The sequence below is a fragment of the Falco naumanni genome, chromosome 8, assembly GCF_017639655.2.
Source record: "Falco naumanni isolate bFalNau1 chromosome 8, bFalNau1.pat, whole genome shotgun sequence".
Classification (NCBI taxonomy): domain Eukaryota; kingdom Metazoa; phylum Chordata; class Aves; order Falconiformes; family Falconidae; genus Falco; species Falco naumanni.
The window spans coordinates 45,485,624-45,506,526 of record NC_054061.1 but is presented as its reverse complement, the minus strand read 5'-3'; the positions used below and the strand labels follow the sequence as shown (position 1 = coordinate 45,506,526).

At 45.5% G+C, this 20,903-nt stretch overlaps 1 protein-coding gene across 4 annotated transcripts in view; it reads right to left on the bottom strand.

Annotated features, from left to right (window-relative positions):
• Window positions 1-9,286: 9,286 nt before the first annotated feature.
• MAP3K20 (mitogen-activated protein kinase kinase kinase 20) overlaps window positions 9,287-20,903 on the bottom strand; it is a 92,175-nt gene continuing 80,558 nt past the window's right edge. For all 4 annotated transcript variants that reach the window (XM_040602586.1, XM_040602587.1, XM_040602584.1 and 1 more), the window contains 4 exons: window positions 16,637-16,753; window positions 15,035-15,109; window positions 13,840-13,990; window positions 9,287-10,245 (listed from right to left, as the gene is read on the bottom strand). In XM_040602586.1, the coding sequence (XP_040458520.1) occupies window positions 9,566-10,245; window positions 13,840-13,990; window positions 15,035-15,109; window positions 16,637-16,753 (1,023 nt within the window). In that variant the 3' untranslated portion in view covers window positions 9,287-9,565. The remainder of the gene's footprint in view (window positions 10,246-13,839; window positions 13,991-15,034; window positions 15,110-16,636; window positions 16,754-20,903) is intronic.

Sequence of the window (20,903 nt, the reverse complement as noted above, 5' to 3'; positions counted from 1 at the left end):
GGGAGGGAGGCCCCGTGCGCGTGCAGCCCACGCGCAGCCAGGGCCTGTGTAAAGCAAACCGCGAATCTTCTCCAAGCCAAAGCCTGTAAATAGGCTGTGGCACAATAGGGTACAAGGGCCCTCGTGGAGGTTTTGTTGTCTGTGGGCGTTACTCTTCCTGCGCCTGCTGCAGTCCGTGGTGTACAAGTATGTCCGTTTGAAAGAAGCCTGTAATTACATACTTACCTGCACTGCTGGCTTCTCACTTCTCAGTGCATGCACAAAAGCAGATGAACTGAACCTGCTTCTCGGGCAACCAGACCGCACTCGATTCCTCTAAATCCCCGTTAGTGGAGGATTGCCACCCAGATGGTTTCCAAACAAGACAGCTCAGCTGGGAAGCTAGCAGGGGTGGGGGTGGTGTTTCCTGAAGTTTTATGTACTTTTGCTTCTTTCAGAAAAAAAACCCGCCCTACAAATACTACTTTACTTGCATAGGCAAAGAGATCCAGCTTCTGAACAGTAACAGCCCGTAACATCTTGAACCATGATTATCAGGATTTTACTAGAAAAGTAGCCAACCTTCACAGCTTCTAAGAGCACCACATGAAACGTTACGGAGTACTGATGGAGCTAGCTGAATCCGTACTTCCGGCTGCGGTCAATTTTCCATTTAAGGCTTAATGGAAACAGCATTCTTCAAACAACACGTAGTCAAATTAATAGGCCAGGGCAGGGACTTTGTGGGGAAAACGGACAGGGCATTTTGTAGACCGTATTTTCAGATCTTTTTTTAAAAAATATGTGAAAAAGAATTAGTTTATTGAAAACTGTGTGTCAGCTCACATATTTTACAGAGGACTGGGGAGAAGGGGGCAGGAAAGGGAGAAGAGAAATGGGAAGTATGTGAAGAGCAGCAGCTTCTCTTCTTATAGTACGAGGCACGTATGCTCGGTGGATGGGCAGAACAAACCACCAACTGGCTTTACTGTGACGGAAAAGGTTTCATAATGTTTGTTGAGACACTGGCAGCACCACTGTCCTTTTTACAATGGCTGAGGACATGCAAAGCTAAACCCAGATGAGCATTGCATTTTCAGCCACATTTAACTCAAGTGTATGAGTTAATATACGAGTTATATATAATACGAGTGGAAGAAAACATCCCTGCCTGTTCCGTCCCCCTGTCCGGGTCCTGCATGGCCTGTCCAGTACTACCAGCCTCTGTCTTCCCTGCTGCCTAGCTACAGGGCAAGCTCACTCCTCGGGGTGTCAGCAAGATTATCTGGAGTATTTTACCAGGTGTTTCCAAGAAAACAGTCCTTCAAATGAGTTGTCAGTATATGGTAGCAGCCCTTTGAAGATCTAAGGGAATTGGCTGAAATTACAGAGGGACGTGCAGTAGATTGAGCGTGCAATGTCTTTCTGCATCTGTCTGGGGGAATCAAAGTTGTTTACATATTAGGAGCCTCAAGCAGTAGCAAGAATACAGACCTCCAACAACAATAGCTCCATTGTCAGAAACAGTAAATGTGACCTTTGGTCCACCGGCGCGAAGGACAAGCGATGTCCTCCATGTCACCCCGCAGATTTCGGCTGTCAGCATCGCAACACAGCTTTTCTCTCTGGAGGCATAACTCCTGCTGCCCTATCCCTGGCGCTCCGACACACTTCCTATCTTGACTATGGACAACACACTTTATGCTCTATTTCCTCCCTTTTTTTCCCTTTAAATTGGGGTGATAAATTTCTACCTGCCTAAAATAGCATGTGGATACATTTATTAATGTTTGTGTGATGCTAGTAATTATCGTGATGGCACTTGCAGAGTGACACAGATTTACAGATGCAAGTATTCCAGTGGAAAGGGAGAATTTGAATTCTCACGACTGCAGAGTAAGTACCTGTAGCACAATGGAATAACACATATCTTAGCTCCATAGAAAAGAATAAGATTGTAGCCACTAATGACAGTAATTAAAAATTTCTGTAAGAGCTGTCCAATCACCTCTTCATCTGAGCAAATTATAGTGTGTTATTGAAACTGTTAGTGCAAAAAAATTAAGGTAAAAACATTTTGCATTAAAATAATCAGACATTGATTTATGATGTAAATTGTAAATCGGTAACCTATAACACACACTAATTGTTTTTCTCTCTCTTGAAAGGTGTGTTTCTGTAAAAGATCCAATCACACATATGTATTTGTTCACATGTCACCCTCCAGTGGCTAACGCTACTATACAAAGACAATAAGGTGTATAATCAGGTAACCTGCTATTGATTGCAACCCAGGAAGGACACTTGTTCTTCTACAGAAGCAGGAGGATATCCAGTTTTGGAGATTTAATTATAGTTAGACCTATACACGTTTGCTGGACATAATTTTTTATAAAGTACTTTTTTACTGTAAATACGTCGACATTGTGCTCTGATAAGTAGAACCAGAATTTTTAAAATAAATGTAAATTAAAATATTTAGCACATATAATCAGTTTATAGCCAAGACCAGCTGTAGCAGCTCCACAAAATACCTCCACAATGCAATTAGTATATTTTTCCATTTTTCTCTTTCCAAGGAAAAATAGATTTTCTCTTTCCAATTTAACAGGTTTGTATCTCCTTGTTCTTTGCTGTATGTTCCTTACTAGTAAAGCCTGGCTGCAAATGCATCCTGCATGTTGAATTGAAGGTGGTCATGTCTGATCCTATTCGATACCATGTTTCTTTGACGCAAACTGGCAACACCATAAAAATGGAAACAATAAGAGATGGAAAACCAAAGGAATAAATACAGTCCAGGGAGAGAAAAGGTGCAGTTGATAAACACTTCTAGGAACCTATATCCATCAGCACACGAAGAGAACGGCTGAAATGTGGTCAGTTTTGATAGAAATCTTAATGGTTATTCCAAGCATACATCGTAGCAGATCATTCGGAGCCTAGAGCGTTGTGATGCACATTATGGGAATGTAATTATAATGCTCATTTGAGTATCCTGTAGCCATTCCACAAAATGCGGAGCAAAAAATGTTGATCAAAAAGTAGCTATTGTCGAAATGCAGCAGCCACTTTTAAAAGGTCAAGATCTCAGCCTTTCACTCTTGGGCTTTGATTTGTATTTCCCTTTGAAAACACAAAATAGATTAAGTCACATCATAAAGAAATTGCTTACAAAATGTTCTGCAAATGCATAGCTGTGGGAAACAGGAGGCTATCAGAAAATAATAAAAAATACTTACTGCAGTCTGGTTTTTTGCCCCTTTATATAAGCTTTGCCACTGCCTCTTAGCGAATGTTGATTTGCATTGCCTTCACCAGCCTTCAGCGAGATGTGGTTGCTGGGAGAGGATGGGAGTGTGGAGACAGGCGGTGGCTTAACCTTCTCCCCAGGGACCTCTCTGCTGGCAGCTCCCTCAGGAGAGAGGAAGCAGAGCTGGGAGGACAACAGGTAGAAAGACTCTTGGGGCTTGCCACTGCCTGCTGGGGGTCCCCAGGGTACACCTCAAGGTTTCAGGCCCTTCTTGTTTTTTCACAGCACGAGGGAAATGCCCTCTCTCTGCTGCAGGGAGCCCTCACCTTTCTTGCTAAGGCAGGGAAAGAAATGTGTATGTTGAGCCCCAGGTATATTAAGCTGCTTCATTCTACATGGCAAAGCATTCGTGTCTGTAGTCTGTCAGCACCTGCAAAACCACTTCATGGAGTTTCTAGGAGGAGGCACTGACCCTTGGGGCAGGCGGGCAGCTGAGGTGGGAGTGGTGGGGTGTTGCTGGGGTGGGAGCTGCAGAGAGGGCCCCCATGCTTCACCCCTGGCTCCCAGCCACCGCAGGCTGCTGCTGCCTCCCAGTGCCATTCCTCTGTCTTCTGAGATGTTAATCTCAAATGCCCTGTATTTACATGTACTCAAATGTGATCTTGGCTGACCATTATTAGTGTTATTGCGGTAATAGACTTCTCCTCCATAACCTCTAACTTTTTGCAACAAATTGGCTTGAACTGCTAAGCTTTTGCACTTCATTAGATAAGAATATTATTTAAAAACCCTTCTATGGTGGACACATATACAGAAAATAATTGTCAGATGTAATTTTCAGAGGTAGCACAGCTACTTGGTTCCATTTTAGTGACATGGGATGTCAGAGGGGTTCTCAGTGGGGTTTTTCCATAGTTACAAAAGCAACTGCCAACTTTCCCAGCCTAAAGCAGTAATAATAATAATAATGATGATGATGATGATGATGATGATGATGTCAAAGCGCATTCTCTGGCATAATAAAAAAAGTCAAGTGCTTATCTTTGATACATGGTCCAGTATTCTTGGCAGCAAGTTTACAGAAAGTCTTAAAATACTTGGGGCTTGATCCTCAGCAGCACTGGCTGAGCTGGTGAGGACAGTGGTAAGGGGTGCCCTGGCCAAAGGCTGTTGCTCTGAGTAGGAGGGAGGGGACACACAGAGGGTTTGGGCAACTTCTGCTCCTTAAATCAGCTCAGCAACTCGCCAGGTTGTGGTCAGCATATGGGGTTTTGGTGTGTGCCCAGGGAGGGTGGCGTTGCTGTCAGACATGGCCAACTGCTAGAAAATAATCAGTGGGAAAAGATTACAAAGAGCAAAATTGCAGCAGCAAATATTTTCTTTAAAAAGTAAGCAATGCTCAAAAATACCCATCCCTGTTTCACACCAATGCCAGTGAGAAAGCAGGTTCTCACATGGCATTAGCTCAGCCATGGCAGTGACAGGGAGAGGTACAAATGGGCTCTCTCCTCTCTCAGCTGAACAGGAACTGGGTTTGCTTTCTCTAGCATTTCATGGAAATAATTGACCAGCAGCAACAACACCAATGAACACCAGCTCTGAAAGCCACCGTTCCTGGGAGCACGGCAGTGTTTTGCCCACTGGCATGGCATCACGGAGATCTGGCTGTAGATGAGGAGACAGAGGGGTCACTGGCATCCCCCCTGCTGCAGGCAGGTCTCAGCAGCTGGTCATCCCATCCCACCCAGTCAGTGTGACCACATGCCCCACAGCACAGAGGTACAGCACACTGTGGCAGCAGTTGGGCAGGCTGGAACCCTGGCAGCCGCGTCTCCCAGCAAAAAGGAGTTGACGGCCACCCCATCTTCCCTCTCTGACCATTACTTTTGCTTATCTTCCTGATGCCTGCAGCATAGGCATAATGTTTCGGTACATCTTTTGAAATCAACGAGGCCAAAGCAACAACTAGAAATGTTGCAAGAGAGAAAGATTACAGCCTGCCCAAATCAAACACTGAGCTGGGTGGAAGTTCTGCCCAGGCCACAAAAAGCAGCCTCTGCAGCTCCACTGCCCCGGGACAGACAGACAGTCTACTCATGTCACAAAGGGTTAGGGTGAGGAACAGCCCGGGGTTGTTTATGATTTTGGGGCCCCTTGGACTGTTCAGTGGGCTGTCACCTCTGCAACAATCATCCTTCTGTGAATTTGCAAAGGCTTTGTGGGACAAGGAAAGGCTTGTGTGAGAGGCTGAGCTGGGAGACGGGTTACTTTGCTGCTTCATCCTCTTCCCACCCAGGCAGATGAGCAGCTACAAAAGCCCTCTGAGCCGCTCTGCGCCTTTCAGAAATGCCTTCGGCTCTGTCAAGCAAGCTGCACATGGGCAGGCCCCTCGAGCCCTGGCTGCATGTGCACAAAAGCAGTCTGTGTTTGCAGGACTGGGCAATGTTTTTGCTCCAGGGAGTCTCACATTCACATGCTGCCCACTGTGCTTTGGAGCAGAGTTTCACAGGTGCTGGAACCGCCAGGTGGTTTGCAGCACAGCAGCAGACATGCCACTGAGCTGCAGGACACAGGGAACATGCCCCCCCAGATCGCCGTCTCTAGGCCCCTTCCCCATGCAGCACCATGTCAGACTGCTGGGCTGGCTGTCAGTCCCTCCGTGGAGCAGGTGCCTGCAACACTTGCCTCTTACGACCAGTCCCTCTGACAGTAGCAGCAGGTACCACAGCACTGCTGGGGAAATTTGTGTACTTAGGAAGCCAGTATCCACCAGGGTCAGACCCAGCTCTGGGACACCTTGCAGAGCTAAAGAAGGATTGTTAACCTCAGTGTTAAGTGCCTACTCTCCATCCTCCTGTTTTCCTTTTCTCAGTTTTTTGAAGACATTACTAGGTATATGGGAAAGTAAAAAAAAAAAAACCGTAAAAAATTGAATCACACATTTTGTTGGCAGAAAAAGAAAGAAGTCTCAGCATCATTTTTGATCATGCCATGAGGACGTCAGCTGCAGCGGGGAAAGCCTGTAAGGTTTCAGAAAACCAAGGACCATAATGCTGAGGTTAACCAGCTCTTCCTGTTTGAGCTGAGCACCGCTTCCTCCCTCCTATCGCACTGGCAGGGTTAAGAACTAGCAGCTGGAGAGAGACGCTGCTGTTCACCCTGAAACCTTTCTGCAGATGTCTGGCATCCAGGGGGAGGTGGGCAACTCTTGTGATTCCCACAAGATCCGGAGTAAAATGTTGCTGGATGAACAAACAGATTCTGTGTGAGCTCTGACAGTCAGTCTCACACTTTCATTGGGGAAAAAAAAAAAAAAAAAAAGAAAATCTGTATCTGATTCTGTAAACGTTCTCCCCATTGGACACAAATACTCACTTACTTTGGACGTCCAGTTCTCAATTTGCCTTTATGAGTTCTCCGCTATTTTTCATCATCCATTCCAGCAGCCATCCCAGAGCTAACTTCTTACCATCCAGAGCATTTTAAACTGTGGAAAAGGAAAATGCAGGTACCTTTTGGGGATTAAGAAAATGGCAACATCAGTGCTTGGAGATATGAAGATCAAGAGAAAGGAGAGCCAGGGAAACAAGGGGTGGCTTTACAGCAGTGGTACTTGTGCCACTTGCAGAATCAGCCACGGAGTGAAGGTGTGTAGCGCTGCCGAGGACATGTATATGGATGGGATGGCAGTGTGTCCAGCTCCTAGTGTGCATATCTAGACATACTGGTACTTAAATGTTATTGGCTTTAACAGACTTGTAAGATAAAAAAACCAGCATGGCTCCTTTCCAAAGAGCAGACATTTGCTGAGGTGTAGTCGCCCAAGACAGTCCGACTTTCTACATTGCTGTGCACAGCTGCATGCTGGTAAAACATGGAAATAAATTGCTTGAAAAAGTACTTTGGAAAAAAGTACTGGGGGGTGAAAATGTAAGCTTAATTTGACTTATAATGAATTATTACCGAGATAAGGAGTAGCCACATTAAGAGTGATAAAAATGAGATAGAAAACTAGATCTTGCTGAGACTTTTTTTTTCAACAAGTTCACTTGTTGCTGCTTTAACTAGCAATGCTGATGCAAGAGGATTTCTAATCAGTTACTATTGCTTGATTATTTAATTTTAATAAGTGTGATCAATACCATCCGCTCCTCCTTTAGATGTTAATGAACGCTTTAATACGACAGATGTGGACAGACAGTACACTGCAGATTAAAATCAGGCAGAGCACTGAATTGCTTACAAACAGCAGAAGGATCCTCCTGGACGTCTTGAAAATCAGCCATAGGCAGCTGATAAATCTTGAGTTGCCACCACCAGCCCACAGTGTCTGCTCGGTAGGGCCTTCTTTTCAGGCCTGTACAACTACAGCACCATCTTCATCACCTTGGGAAAGAAACGTGCCCTTCCAAACCCCTGCAATTTCTTTCTAGGATTTGTGGAGGTCCAACCATGAAACTTGATCTCGCTTCCCAAGATGCATATCCAAATTTTAGTAACACAAGCTCATTTCTAGCAAGTGCTCTCAGTGGCAGTTACTATCAGCTGGTACCCTCCAGCCCATTTTGGTCATGGCAAAAGATGTTAGGGAAGGATTCCCCAACCTAGACAAAATCCCGGTCTCCTGCTAAGTTGTGTCAGAGAAACATCCAATGGTGGATTGTCTATGCCCCCCAAACTAGTTGTCAGGTTCAATAAACCAGGGCCAGAAGCTGGGTTACTAACCAGCTTTCAACCACTCTGAAGCCACAGGCAAGCTGCAAGCTTTGTTATCACAGAGCTTCACATGCAGTCCCATTCACTGCCAGGTAAAGCTTCCTAGTATTTTTTCTGCTCCTAACTGTTGTTAGAGGAAAAGCTGCTTAAAGGACAGATTCAATTCCTGACACTTGTTATCAGTTGTGTCCTGCTCCATTGGTTTTGGTGGACCCTGTCCTGATCTCATGAAATGTCCCAGTTCACTCAAGTAGGTGTTGAGAAACCCACCACGGGACTCAGCCCTCATTGGGGCTGGTGGGAATCAGAGGGAGGAGAGCTGCACATACCCCCAGGAGTGGCCTTTGTGTGGAGCAGGGGATTTACGTTTCCTTTTGAACATTCAGTGATGGGGCTATGGTGATAGGGGTTATCGAGGGGGTGATGTGCCGGCAGCTCCTCCAGCATTGCTCACAACTGCATGCCAGCAAGCACTGGTTGGCATGGATTGTATGTAGCACCTTGTTCAAAGGTATCTCTAATGTACAGTTTCTTGGCTTTCAGAGGGTACCATGTGTTCTTTGGGTTCAGCTTCCTTTATCTGTGTCTTCCTTTTTTTTTCACCTTCTTGCATCTTGGGAAACCCTAACTTTTTTTTTTTTTTTTTTCCTTTTTAATTGTGTGAAATCAACTTGGAGTGAAAAGGCCATGAAGAAACCTTCTGATGCCAAGTGAGTGTACAGCTGTGTCTTTGTTCTCAGTGGAGCTAAAGACCACATTAATCAGAAACTTTGCTGACCTTGCCTTTACTACCTAAAGACTGAAAGACAAAAGCGACACAGTCTGGCCACATTTAAAAATTCAATTAACAATTCCTGCTGCCCTGGAATAAATGCTATCATAGACCTCAGTGGGGACAGATGTAACTGTGATAAAGGCAATGCCTTTTTCTCCCTCTATTTTAATTTTTCCCCTCAAAAGAATAAAGCCTAGGTTTTGTTTCTCCTTCTGATTACAGCTGTGTACACGATGGAGCGTGCTCAGTGGTATCGGGGCTTTTAGTAAAGAGCAAGGTGAGAAATTCCTGAGAGGGGATGGCGAGCTGAAGTGGAGAAGTAAAGCTACTGGAGTGGACCTGCAGGAAAATCTCCCTGTGTTCCTGTTTTTCAGACTATGTTCATCTGATAAAAATACTACCTCTTCCTATAGCCCTGACAGATGCAGATGGAACAAGGGGTGAGGAGACCCTGCTCAGAGCTGGACTCGGCATCTGGAGATGTAAGCAAGGCAAGGGGAGACGTAGCAGCACAACTCCTTCTTTAAGGATGAAATGGAGAGCCTTCTGTTGTGGCACCTGGCTATGCCTTACTGATTTTATTGTTGAAATATTAAGCAAATCAGTGGATATCCAGTCAGCTGAGAACAGGAGCAGCCAAACAGTGGGGAGAAAATCAGATTAAATCCCTCGGCACCAAGCGTGACAGGAGAGCTGGGCGGCCGTCCCCTTCCACCGGCAGGCCCCGGGCCGCACCGGCCAGCGAGGATGCGAAGTCTGGCTTCCATGTGGCGAATTGAGTAGGAGCAGGCACGTCTTCTCTAGGCTGAACGTTCAGTTAAATAAAGGGGCAACCACCGTCCTCAGAACGTCCTCCGGCCCCGCCAGCTCCCCCTGGGCCTCTCCCTCCCCGCCTTGCCGGCCACCTGCCTGTGTGGCTTCTTTGCGTGCTGCACCCTTATCCACCCGCCCTCGCCGACCCTGCTCTCCCCTTCGCCCCTCCTGGGCTCGCTCTCGCCCTGCGGGGGCATGCCCGGGATGGCGTTGGGCTGGGGGGGGCCGCGGAGGTACCTGCGGTGCTGGTATGCCGGGGGGGCTGCTGGCAAGGAAGTCCTGCCGGCTCTTCCCGAGTGCCGGGGGGGCACCGGGGAGCTGGTCCCGCTGTGCCGCCCGTCCGAGGAGCTGCAGGAGTTACCGCTGTGCGAGGTGTTCCGGCCTTTGCCGGCAGACCTGTCCCTCTCCGAAGGGGTGTCGGAGGCTGTGCTGGAGGTGCTGCTGCCTTTCGAGTTCAGCTGCAGATTCGAGAGGTTTCTCATCAAACCGTGCGAGAGGGGAGAGGAGTTTCTGGAGTGGCTGATGGATGTGAACTGGTAACTGACGGGGCCGCGTGTCCTCCTCACGGCAGCAGCGTAGGAGTCCTGGCTGTGAAGGTAGGGCAGGTAGTGGGTGACGGTGGTTGGGCTGTGCGGGTGGCCGTGCTGGAGAGAAATGGCTTTCGCTATTTGGTGCATCCGCAGTGTCTGCATCCACTGGCTGTCCACGCCTGGCAGGGAAACAGAAATGGAGTCAGCGTTCTGTGAGCTGATGGAAAACTGCTCCCTGGTTTACCAAAGGTGTGAGGTTAGGTACCAGGGTTTCTCTTGAAAGAACCTCAACACAACTTAAAGCACCCCTTCCCTCCCAGCTTTGCAGCAAATTGTCCTAGTTTTGAATATGTTCGATATTATTGTTGAACACAATGTTGGACTTTTAAAATAGCAAGTGATGCAAATATCTATGATGCCAGTGCTGATTATGGAGCTTAGACTAGAAGACGCTTGCTGAACCATCCATTTGGCTGCTCAGGTGGGTTCCCACTCCCAAGTCCTCCCAGTGTTTTTAACCCAACCTGATTTTAAACATTTCCTGTGATGCTCCTGGCAGCCTCGGCAGATTTCTCCACAGCTTTCATTGCAAAAGAGCCTGGAGACCTCCAGTGCAGGCATGGAGTGGGCACTCCAAGGTGTTGGCACCACTGCATTGCTCTCCACCTGCGTCTCTCCCAGCCAGCACAGTCACCGCTCACAGCTGAGCGCAGACGGAGGCGGTGCAGACCCAGCGCAAACCCCTGCTGCAGCAGCCACACTCCCTCCTCTCACTCCATTTCCTCTTCAAAGGCCTACACACCACAACAACCAGAGCCACTTCAGCTGTTGTTATTACTACAAATTCAGAAGTCAATCTACTTTGCATGCTCCAGACACTGAGTCTAAGCCCCAGCTTAGGAAAATCGGTGAGGCAGCTGGCTTCAGGCAGGATAGCTCAGGCAGTGCTTAACTGTCAGCAACTTGGGCTATTACAGTTCCCTCACACCTCCTGTCACAGCTCTGGGGTTGTAACAGAAGTTGTAGCTCCCAGAGATCAGACTGAAGTGCTTTTGAAACTCAGTCCTGTGGTTTGCATGAAAGCCTACAGCAGATACAATAGTTGTACATTTTCCATTTGAACTTCGAGGACTGCCTAGTTTGCTACTTTATGGGTAAAGCAGAGACCAGGAATTCCTCTTATCCAAGGCCACAGCTCTGGCCAAAACCCCATGGGCAGCAGCTTAAATTTTGGCCTAGAGAGATTTGTCCCTAAAGATTGCTAATCATTCCAACAGGAAAGGATAACCCTGCCAGCTTGAAGCAGCATAAACATGACTGAAATGTTATTGTCTTCAACAGAAGACTCCAGCTCTAATCTCGCCTTTTGCTGGTTTTCCAGGGAAAAACTCGCATGCTGTGAGCCCTCTGCCTCTCGCTGCAATGCTGCAATTGGCTGCGGGGAGTTCTGTGGGAGCTGGGTAGCGGCTTTGTCCTCCTTAGGATTGTTCCTGTTAAGATGTAATGGATGGTCTCTTCCATTCCTCCTTTCCCCAGTCTTTGTCTGAATCCTAAGAGAATTAAATCACTTCAGCTTAATGTCAAATACATCAAAAGGAAACTGTGTTTCCTGTCAAGGTGCGAGTGTAACACCACCACAGCAGATAGCTCTGGCTGCACTGAGAGAGGAACCTCCTCTCATGGAAAGACAGATGGGAATTGCCTTCTCTGCTTCTTAACCTCCTTGAAAGTCATGGTTTCAAAAGAAACATGCATGCTGAAATGTACTCACTAGACACCATCTCCTCTGCCATTCCCACGTGCCCTCCTACCCAGGTTGTGGACGTAAAACACAGGACTCATAAACCTGCAGGCAGCAGGCTCAGGACTTGAGTTTGGGTCTTCACATGTTATCAGCTTTCAGGTGGCCACAACATGCCCTGTAGGACCAGTGCCGATGCTGTCCTGAACGAGGAGCTCCCTCCAGTGTCTTCAGGCTGTTCAGTCCCTGCTCCTTGTGGCCAGCTGCAGTCGCCAGCCAAGGGACCAGTTGCCCATCAGGGACCTCCCTGACTACCCTGTGGGCTGCCTCGCACCTCCTGTGGGCTGGGGGCTTCTCCCTCATGTGGCCTCTGAGCCACCAACTCTGTATGATGAGTTAAATGCTCTGTGTGGCAGCCCACAGAGGTAGTACCTTCACTACTGGTTATTTTAGCCTCTCAGACAGGTATCCTTATCATTGTGCTTGGATTTGGTGGCGGTTTAAATCTGAGGTGGGTGGTCTGGTAAAGAAGACAGGCCAGAAGGCTTGGTAGAGCCGAGGCACAGCTTTCGCGCTGCCTGGTAACCCAGCTCCTCTGAACTGTGCCTATCCACTTGGGTGCCGACAATATATTAGTGCCTTCTTGTAACTCCTCCATGTGCCAAAAGGACAGACAGACAAAGCCCTCCCACTGCTTGCTGCAAAAAAATGAAAGCAGCCCAGCTTACTGTGGCAGAGCCAACTACCACGCTTTGGTATGGCTGTGCGGCTCATCACCCTGAAACTAGGGTAATCTCCATCAGCAGAGCTAATCCACAGTGAAAATGTATCTTTTAGGACATGCTTTAGGTCCCATCTGCATTACCGAACACACTTGTGTTGCTAAAGGATCACAATGGCTTAGGAATAAGACCACCCATTTTAGACGTGTTAGTAGTCAAAACCCAGCACCTCTCAATTCTCAAGACCATTCTACATTTGGCAGTAGTGTAAAATCGGAGAAATTCACCCTCCGCTGACGGGTATTTTGTTCCAGCTCCTGTGCTGCCCCTCAGCTGTCCCAACCCAAACATTTCTGTGAACTCAATCAGAAACACAGCTTTGGTTAACAAACACCTTTACAAAAAGAACAGCAGATCTTAAAGGAAGAACTGTGCTAGAGTCAACTGAGTTGAGTTTGATTATGTGAGTAGCATACTTTAGCTAGGAAATGAAGACTGCAGCATAAAGCCCACTGTATTATTAAATGTATCTCACTGAACAAGTCAAGCCCCAGAAGCCATAACAAACACTATTCCAGAGTCAGATAATGATGAACCAGGGCTGGCTCAAACGGGCAGGCTGAGCTGTGGAAGAAGACTTCACTCCTCCTCGCAGACAGCAGGGCATCAGGAGCACTATGGGGTCTGCCAGGCTGGCAGCATGTACCTGTCAGAACAGCGTATCACCCACAGCGGACTTTTTGCCAACCCATGTGCAGTTTCTGAGGCTACAGCCTTGGTATGTGTGTCCCCCTCTGCAAAAGCACTGGCCAGACCAAGAGCAATCTGCACCCAAACATCTCTTCCAGGAAGGGCTCTGTATCTAAGCACAACATCTGTGCATAGCTCCCTGTGTGCTGGGTGGCCAAGAGCAGGAGGAAGTAGCTGGCCAAAGCACTCCTGCTGAATTTGCATTGCAGGGAAAGGAAGCCAGGATAAAAGCTGCTGAAAGCACTGGCTCCCCAAATCCTCAAAACAGCCAGTGGGAAGCAGTTGTATTGTGCATCACTTGTTTTCTTTCTCCCTTCCCTTTGGATTCCATTCCTCTCCCCTTCTCCCTCCTTTTCATGGTAACTGTTATTATTATAATTATTATTGGTTTTGTTTTATTTTATTTCAATTATTAAATTGTACTTATACCAACACTTGAGTTTTACATTCCTTTCCGACTCTCCTCCCCATCCCTCCAGGTGGCTGCATGGTACTTAGTTACTGGCTGGGGTTAAACCACGACATGATATCAGCAATGAAGTTTGCATGTATTGTCTTACTTGAGTTGGATCTGCTCCGTGAATTCCCCTCCGAGTTGGGGAGCGAGGTTTGGATCATGAGCTGCACTGTCTCAACCTCGTCCTGCGCTTTCACCTTGCTCCAGCAGATAGCTTGGACGTGCCTGGTGGTTTTGGGAGCTCTAACATCACTCTGCTCAGGAAGGACACAACAAGCATGAGGACATAATAACACACAACCCACTAAGCTCTCCTAAGAGGGAACTTCCACTAGTGCCCGAGCAGCAGCAGCATTTTCAATATAGAGTCTGTTTTGCAAAACCACTCAGCCAGTCCTCAAGTATTTTTAGACTAGATAATTTTGGCTGGTATTTTGTGATTATGCTAAAAATGTGGTAGTGAATAACTGTTTCAATTCATGTACCATGTGGAGGAAAGATCTGAAGGCCTTCCTCTACAAACACAAAAAGATATTTTACTAGTTATATTAATGTGAGCATCAAACAGGCAGTGCTTTCTGCTAAAAGAGGTAGGACTAAGCAGGTATCTTTGCGGGGGGACCCTCCACAAAACTTTCCTGGAGTATCAAGCTCTTCAATTTGCTGTCAAGAACCTATGACTCTTGCGAGAAACTTCAGGCTGAAAGAAAACTACTGTTCTCCACTTCTGAGACAGACAAGTGAGGTCCCGGATTTCTCTGTCTCTCCATCACTTCTTGAATCGCTGCTCAGGACAGAGCTGGAATCCCAGTGATTAGCCTCCTTGTGACAAACACCATTGGTCTCTATAGAAGCACATTTGTAATTAACCGCAAACTCCTTTTACAAAGACTAACTTCTATCACTTTAAATTCTATTCCTGGTTTCACTTTATCTTATTTTACTTTTGACTTTTCACTTTCTTTCTTATCCTGTTGCTTCTCTGCTCTCCTAATTAGCACTTCACTGAAAAGGTAAAAAACCAGTCTCTTCAAGTAATGCAAACAACACTGCCATTACCCTTCAAGCAAAAGGAGTTTTCGTCCTTGAGAAAAAGAGCCATCCCAGGCAGCAGGCTGAGGATGTTGTCTCTGTAAACCTTATTCAGCTTTTGCTCTGAACTTTAGATTTTACAATTAATTACAGGCTGCTGAGACTTGATTATAGGATATAACAAAGCCAAAGGATGCTATTTCCACACCTCCCATGTAGGTTTTGTCTTGGATAAACACTTCTTTAATTTGTTTCTTAGAGCTTACCTCATATGTAACAACACATTCAACAGACTGGTGTTCTTCTATCCCCACAATCCACTTCTCCATCACAAACGGTGGCTGAAAAAAACATGTTAGGAGTTTTATAAGGTGCTCTTCATCTCCTGACTTGTTTCTGAAATACCCTAAAGATATTTTTAACATCTGCTTTTTTCATCCGTTTCTGTATTGTTAACAGCACTACTTTTCTTTAAATCTTATGAGACAAAGCAATACATTTAGGAATTATTTACTTCCTTGTTTACCAAAGGAAACTGAGAAGAGATTTCTATAAATAACAGACAGGAGGTAAGACAATGTGTAATGTTTTCATGGGGGCATAAACCTTTTTCATTATTGTGCATGTACAGTTCTTTTCTGCTAGACTTACAGAGGCCAGCAAGAACAAATATCTAGAGTCTCAGAGGTGTTCACTGACAGATATAAAAACACTGAAGTATGTGAAAAATTAATGTTATTGTATCTAGCTATTAGTTTATATAACTGTAAGCCTTTTTTTAAAGGAAAAAATTAAAATGTCTAAGTTGAAAATTAAAGAGAAAAGTATTTTGCAAAATAATAATAATAATAACAACAACAACAACAATAGTAGTAGTTTAAAAAATCACAGGTGTTGTTCCAGAAATCACTAACTATAAACATAGTACTAGTGTGAATTAAATATTAGAATACTTCTTGGCAAGTACTCATCTCTTACATTTTCCTTGAAGTTCTGACTGTTGAGAATCTGATTTTCAGTTTTTCCTTTAGAAAAAATAACCAAGGTTCCCCCAAAATTTTGCCAAAAAAATTCACAGATAAAAGCATTCAGGAGTTTGAGGGTTTTTATCAGTGCACAGTGGAGCAGCATTCTAATTAGTAATCAAACTGTATACTTTTTCATTTAGAAATTTATTTTGTTAGCTGTTATGAAGTGGAGCACATTAACAAAAACAAACAATTAAAATATCAGCAAACAGAATACCCTCTGCATTTACAAAGCCTCTGTTGCTTAGGGTAAAAGCAGTCTAAATGCTGGCTGGTAAATATTTGCAGGCAGGTTCTGAAATAAGGTAAAATGCCCAGTGACACTGAATTGCAGATGTTCAGTGCTGTACTGTCCGTTGATGGGTTTCAGTCTTTGCAACCCATTGTTGCATGAAAGAGGGAGTTTTAGAACCACGTAAAAGTTCTGAAACCATGTCAAAAAAAGGTAAAGAGAGGAAAAAAACCCCAACCCAGACAAATCACATCAAGTTTCAAACTGGAACATTTAAATCAGTTTTTTTCTCTTGAAAAGGAAAGTAATTTTTTGAACATTCTTTTCTTTAAAAGTGGTAATAAATTCAGAGGATATAACATGGAATTAAAACAAGAAAATATAAATTAGTTCCTTCTCTTATTTTTCTATTGTTAACATTATTGTCAGCTTAAAAGAGAACCAAAATACCTAACTCCTATTATGATACAAATCTGTTTAAAATGTGCATTTTATTTAAAAGCTGTCAAGAGATTGAGCTTCCGAAAGCACAAAAGTCGACTGCTGTGGTATTTTAATGTCTTTGTTTGAGATCTGTGAATTCGTGAAAGCTTTAAGGCTGTAAATACCTTTGTCATCTTTAAAATCTCTACATCAGGTAGGTTAGTGTTGAATGTCACATCTTTTATGTAGGTTATTGCAATTTCATCCCCGTCCATCTCCATGTACATTTTCCATTTACAATCCTATGAATAATAAAAAAAGAATGCTGGATTGTTAGAATACAAATTAAAAAAAAAACCACCACCACCAACAAAATGAAACAAAACCAAAAGCCAAAACAACCCAAAACCTAATCCTCAATATATGGAGGCAAAAAATAACCCAAGGAGAAAGATAAGGAACCTATACATATTTCAGGACATGCATGTTTTCCAGTAAAAGTGTTGATACCGGAAAACCCTCAGGTTCTCTTGTTTGCTTTCCTCCTAGCTCAGCCCGAGAGACAGTCGCTACGTGGACAGGTCTGGATGTCTTCAGAGGTGTGGATCTCCTGAAGGGAGCCACCAGGAGGATGGTGGCTTCACCCACCTGGCCAGACAGCCCATTCACGTGGGCGGCGCGGGAGCTCTGCCCACCCGCATGGTGGTGGAGGCACAGGGCAGCGGTGGGAGCCGTCACGTGGGGTCACAGCCAGTGCTGGCAGCCAGCCCCAGGGACACCTTCCTGGTGAACCCAGGAACGAATGACCAGAGGGTCTGTGAAACACCGTTAAGACAGTTGCTCAGATAATGGACAGGAGGGTGAGCTGGTTATCACAGCTCAGTTACTTCAGATACCGAGTGCCCAGCAAAGCACTAGGCATCAACTTCTGCTCACCTCCAACTGCACTATTAATTATAAGCAAGCTCAGCTTAGAAAATAATCATAGTGAATCTAATAAACCAAAGCAATGAAAGGTATCCTTAAATAATCCTATGAGCCGAATGTGGGGCCAACATCCAACACTTTGCACGGGTGTGAGCCTACAGAAGCTGACAGCTCTGGCAGCATCCTGCAGGACATCCCATGCAGGCTAGGTGCTGGGACCAAGGTTTGTGCCTGTGCCCAGGGAGGCTCCCACTGGGGACTGGCAACTGCCTGTCCGTGGTGCAAACCAGCCGACATCCACTGGTGTGCCTGGCAGGTGCTTTGGGGGTTAGATACGGTCCGGTGCACTGAGCTCCTCCAAAAATCGGTCCCCTGAGGGACAACAGGGGCTGCAGTGAAGCAGAGTGTCTCCACCTCCATGCAGACAGGAGGGATCTGCCTCTCAGACAAGGAGCTCCTCCAGACACGCCAGGGGTTCAGGAGGCTCTGTCCCCGCCGCGTGCCACCAGCCAGGCAGGTGCTGTCTCAGCATTTGTGGGAGGCAGTCTTCTCCTCAATTCTGCACAGAAAATGCAAAAAACTTTCAATGGGGACACAGATGGCCGCTTAGGGTCAAAGGCTTGCGTAAGCAGTTATTTGCACACACAAATGTACAGCAGCCCAAAAAGTATCCGTTCGCACATGCGATTATCTGCTAGTGTTTGCACGTGCATCTCTCATAAATGTAACGTAGGAGCTCAGCCCTCAGAAGTCTCAAAGCTTTCAATCAGGCATTGAATTGGCAATTCCAAGATAAAAGAAAACTGGAGTATAATCATTTCCGAACCGCAACAACAAATTATGCTTATGAAAGCATTTGGCCCTGTGTGTCCATCTGTCCCCATTGAAAGCTTCCACATTTTATGAGCAGAGTGGACGTGTGAATTGGTTTTTGCATCACCCCGGTGCACGTTTGAGTGATGGGAACTGTGGTCCAGCGGTCAGGGTATCAGCCCGAGACTCGGAGGCACCAAGTTCAGTTTCCAGTTCTACCATCAGCTTCCTGCACAATCTGACAAGGTGCCGAAGTTGCCTTGTGCCCCCGTTTCCTAATCATGGACTGTATCTCTTTGCATGTCCCTTTTCTCCCCTGCTTTTTTGGGTATGAGCTAACCCAGGGTTACGCCTGTCTCTTCCCAGGTAGGAAGAGCATGACACACTGGCCCTGATGCTGGCTGAGGACCACAGGCGCTATGTAACTGGACAGCAACAGCAAGGCGAGTTTACTTTGGCTCCTCCTCGCCTCTCAGATTGTGCTCCTCAACCTGCACACACCGTCTTTGTTGCCAGACATTTTTGCAGGACTTCCTAAATTCATGCTACCTGGATTTCCTATTGCAGATCAAACCTGAGATTAGAGACAAGGCACTTGGTGACATTTCTAAGTTTTACAAAAACACCTGAGCCAAGGAAAGAACAAAACATTGACATAAAATACTACCCTCCAGTTAATTCAGCGCATCTCCTGCTGTGACACCAGTGCCAAGCACCTGAGAGCCAGAGCTACGCTTTGTGCCAGGGCTCCTGTGCCCTCACGACTCAGGATTTTGTGCTGTTCACTCACATCTCTCTACAGACCCTTCCTATAGATCTGACAAACGTGAGCTCATTTTAATAAACAACATAAATCAAACGACCACCTCTAAAGAAAAGGCTGACAAGCCGTGTACATCCAGGGTCTGGCAGGCTGCGGGCCCCTGCCCGTGCCCAGCCCTCGCCGGCTCCGCCACGCACGCAGGAGCCCGCTCCGTGCAGTAACGAATCAGGCTGCCCCACGCAGCTGTGGATGCTCGAGCCCTGCACAAACACCGCCTTCCCCAGTGCCCAACTGCAGCTTCAGAGAAAGGAATACACTCTCCTGTCCTTCAGATCCAGCCCCCAAACCTTCGGTCCTCCTTGGAGTCCTCTCCAGCCACACCGCACAGATACCAAAAAGGCAAATTACCACACTAAGCACACCTTCTCTGGTCGCTCAAGAATACGTGTCTTGTTTTATTTAGAAAGATGTTCATATTGTGTTGCTGTGAAATCATCAGAGGAAAGGGGAGAGACAGAAAAAGACAGAATGGCAGGCAGGGAAATAAAGAGGGGAGAGAAAGGGAAGGGGAGGCTGGGAGAAAAAGAGAAAAGATAGAAAAGACAGAAAGAAAGAAGGAAGGAAGGAAGGAGAAAAGACACCAGCTAGGTGACTTTCAATCAAGGCACCTGGGAAATATCTGAGATAGGCAGGTGGCTACTTGTCTTACAAACTTGGTAATAATTTTGTTCAACCACACAGTTACTAATGTGAGATTTGTGTGCGGCAGAAAGGGATATATTTCCCTGGTTTCCGATCGAGTTTTAGGTTCTTATTTAGCAACAAATAGGAAAGAGACGCTTAGCCACTTAAGCAAAAAAATTGGCTAGAATAACCAAGTATACGTCTTTAAATTCTTTGAATTGAAGCCATAAGATTTCTTGGATCGAGACTCTATTTAGTACCAGATGTATGTGGGAAAATAATTTGGAAATGGCTTGTTCAAAAGGTCTGGTTGATAAATGTACTTATACAAGTCCTTCAAAGAGATTTCCCTGGACATCTTGTAATTCAAGCATTAAAATCCCTCCCAATAGGTACCTGCTCCATTTTGATTGAAATAAAGAATTTCAGCTTTTTGTTTAAAAAAACACACCCCAGTTTAAGAACGGAGAGACACAACCAGCAAAACTTTGTGTGAAAAACATTTCCAAATAACACTTTGACAAAGCAAATAAATCAGCAGCCTCTGCAAATGATTGTAGAAAAGCAAATCATACATGTATTTTGAGCCACTTCTCCCCAGCTTCAAAACAGAAAAACATGAACTCTTTAAAAATTAAGTCTCCAGCTCACCGTGGTGACAATACTTTAACCCCATATGCGCTAGCGCCTGCAACAAAAATGGAACGGGAAACGAAAATCAGGCACAGGCTTTAAACAACAAACATGTCTCCTGCAACAACAGCTTAAAAACTCTGGCTGGGGAGACACCCCATTTTTCAAGGAGGCCCAAATCCAGGATTATTTTAAAACCAGTGGTTGCAATAAACCTTTTTTTTTTCTTCCTTTTTTTTTTTTTTTAAGATTGAAGAAAAAATGGAAACGGCATCGTAGCAGGCAACTGAATATTAGAAGAAAAGTAAGATGTAACGCAAGATGAAACAAATACGAAAAAAATGTTGGTCATGCTGGTACTAAAAGTAGTAGCATGTTGATGATTTAGGTCCCCAGAAGCTCCTTTACATTCTTAGCTATTATCTATCTCAGCTGCTGAAACCTGCTGTTTTAAAGGCATTAGAGTTGAACATCCAGTGACAGCACTTGGGTTATTTATCATTATGTATCACCCTGCTACACTATATTTTATTATTCTGGATTTAAAGGAAGATAACACAATTACGGTTAATTTGCTTCTCTTCTTTATATATATAGTGTCATGACCCACCATGGCTTTGTCCCATGAGATA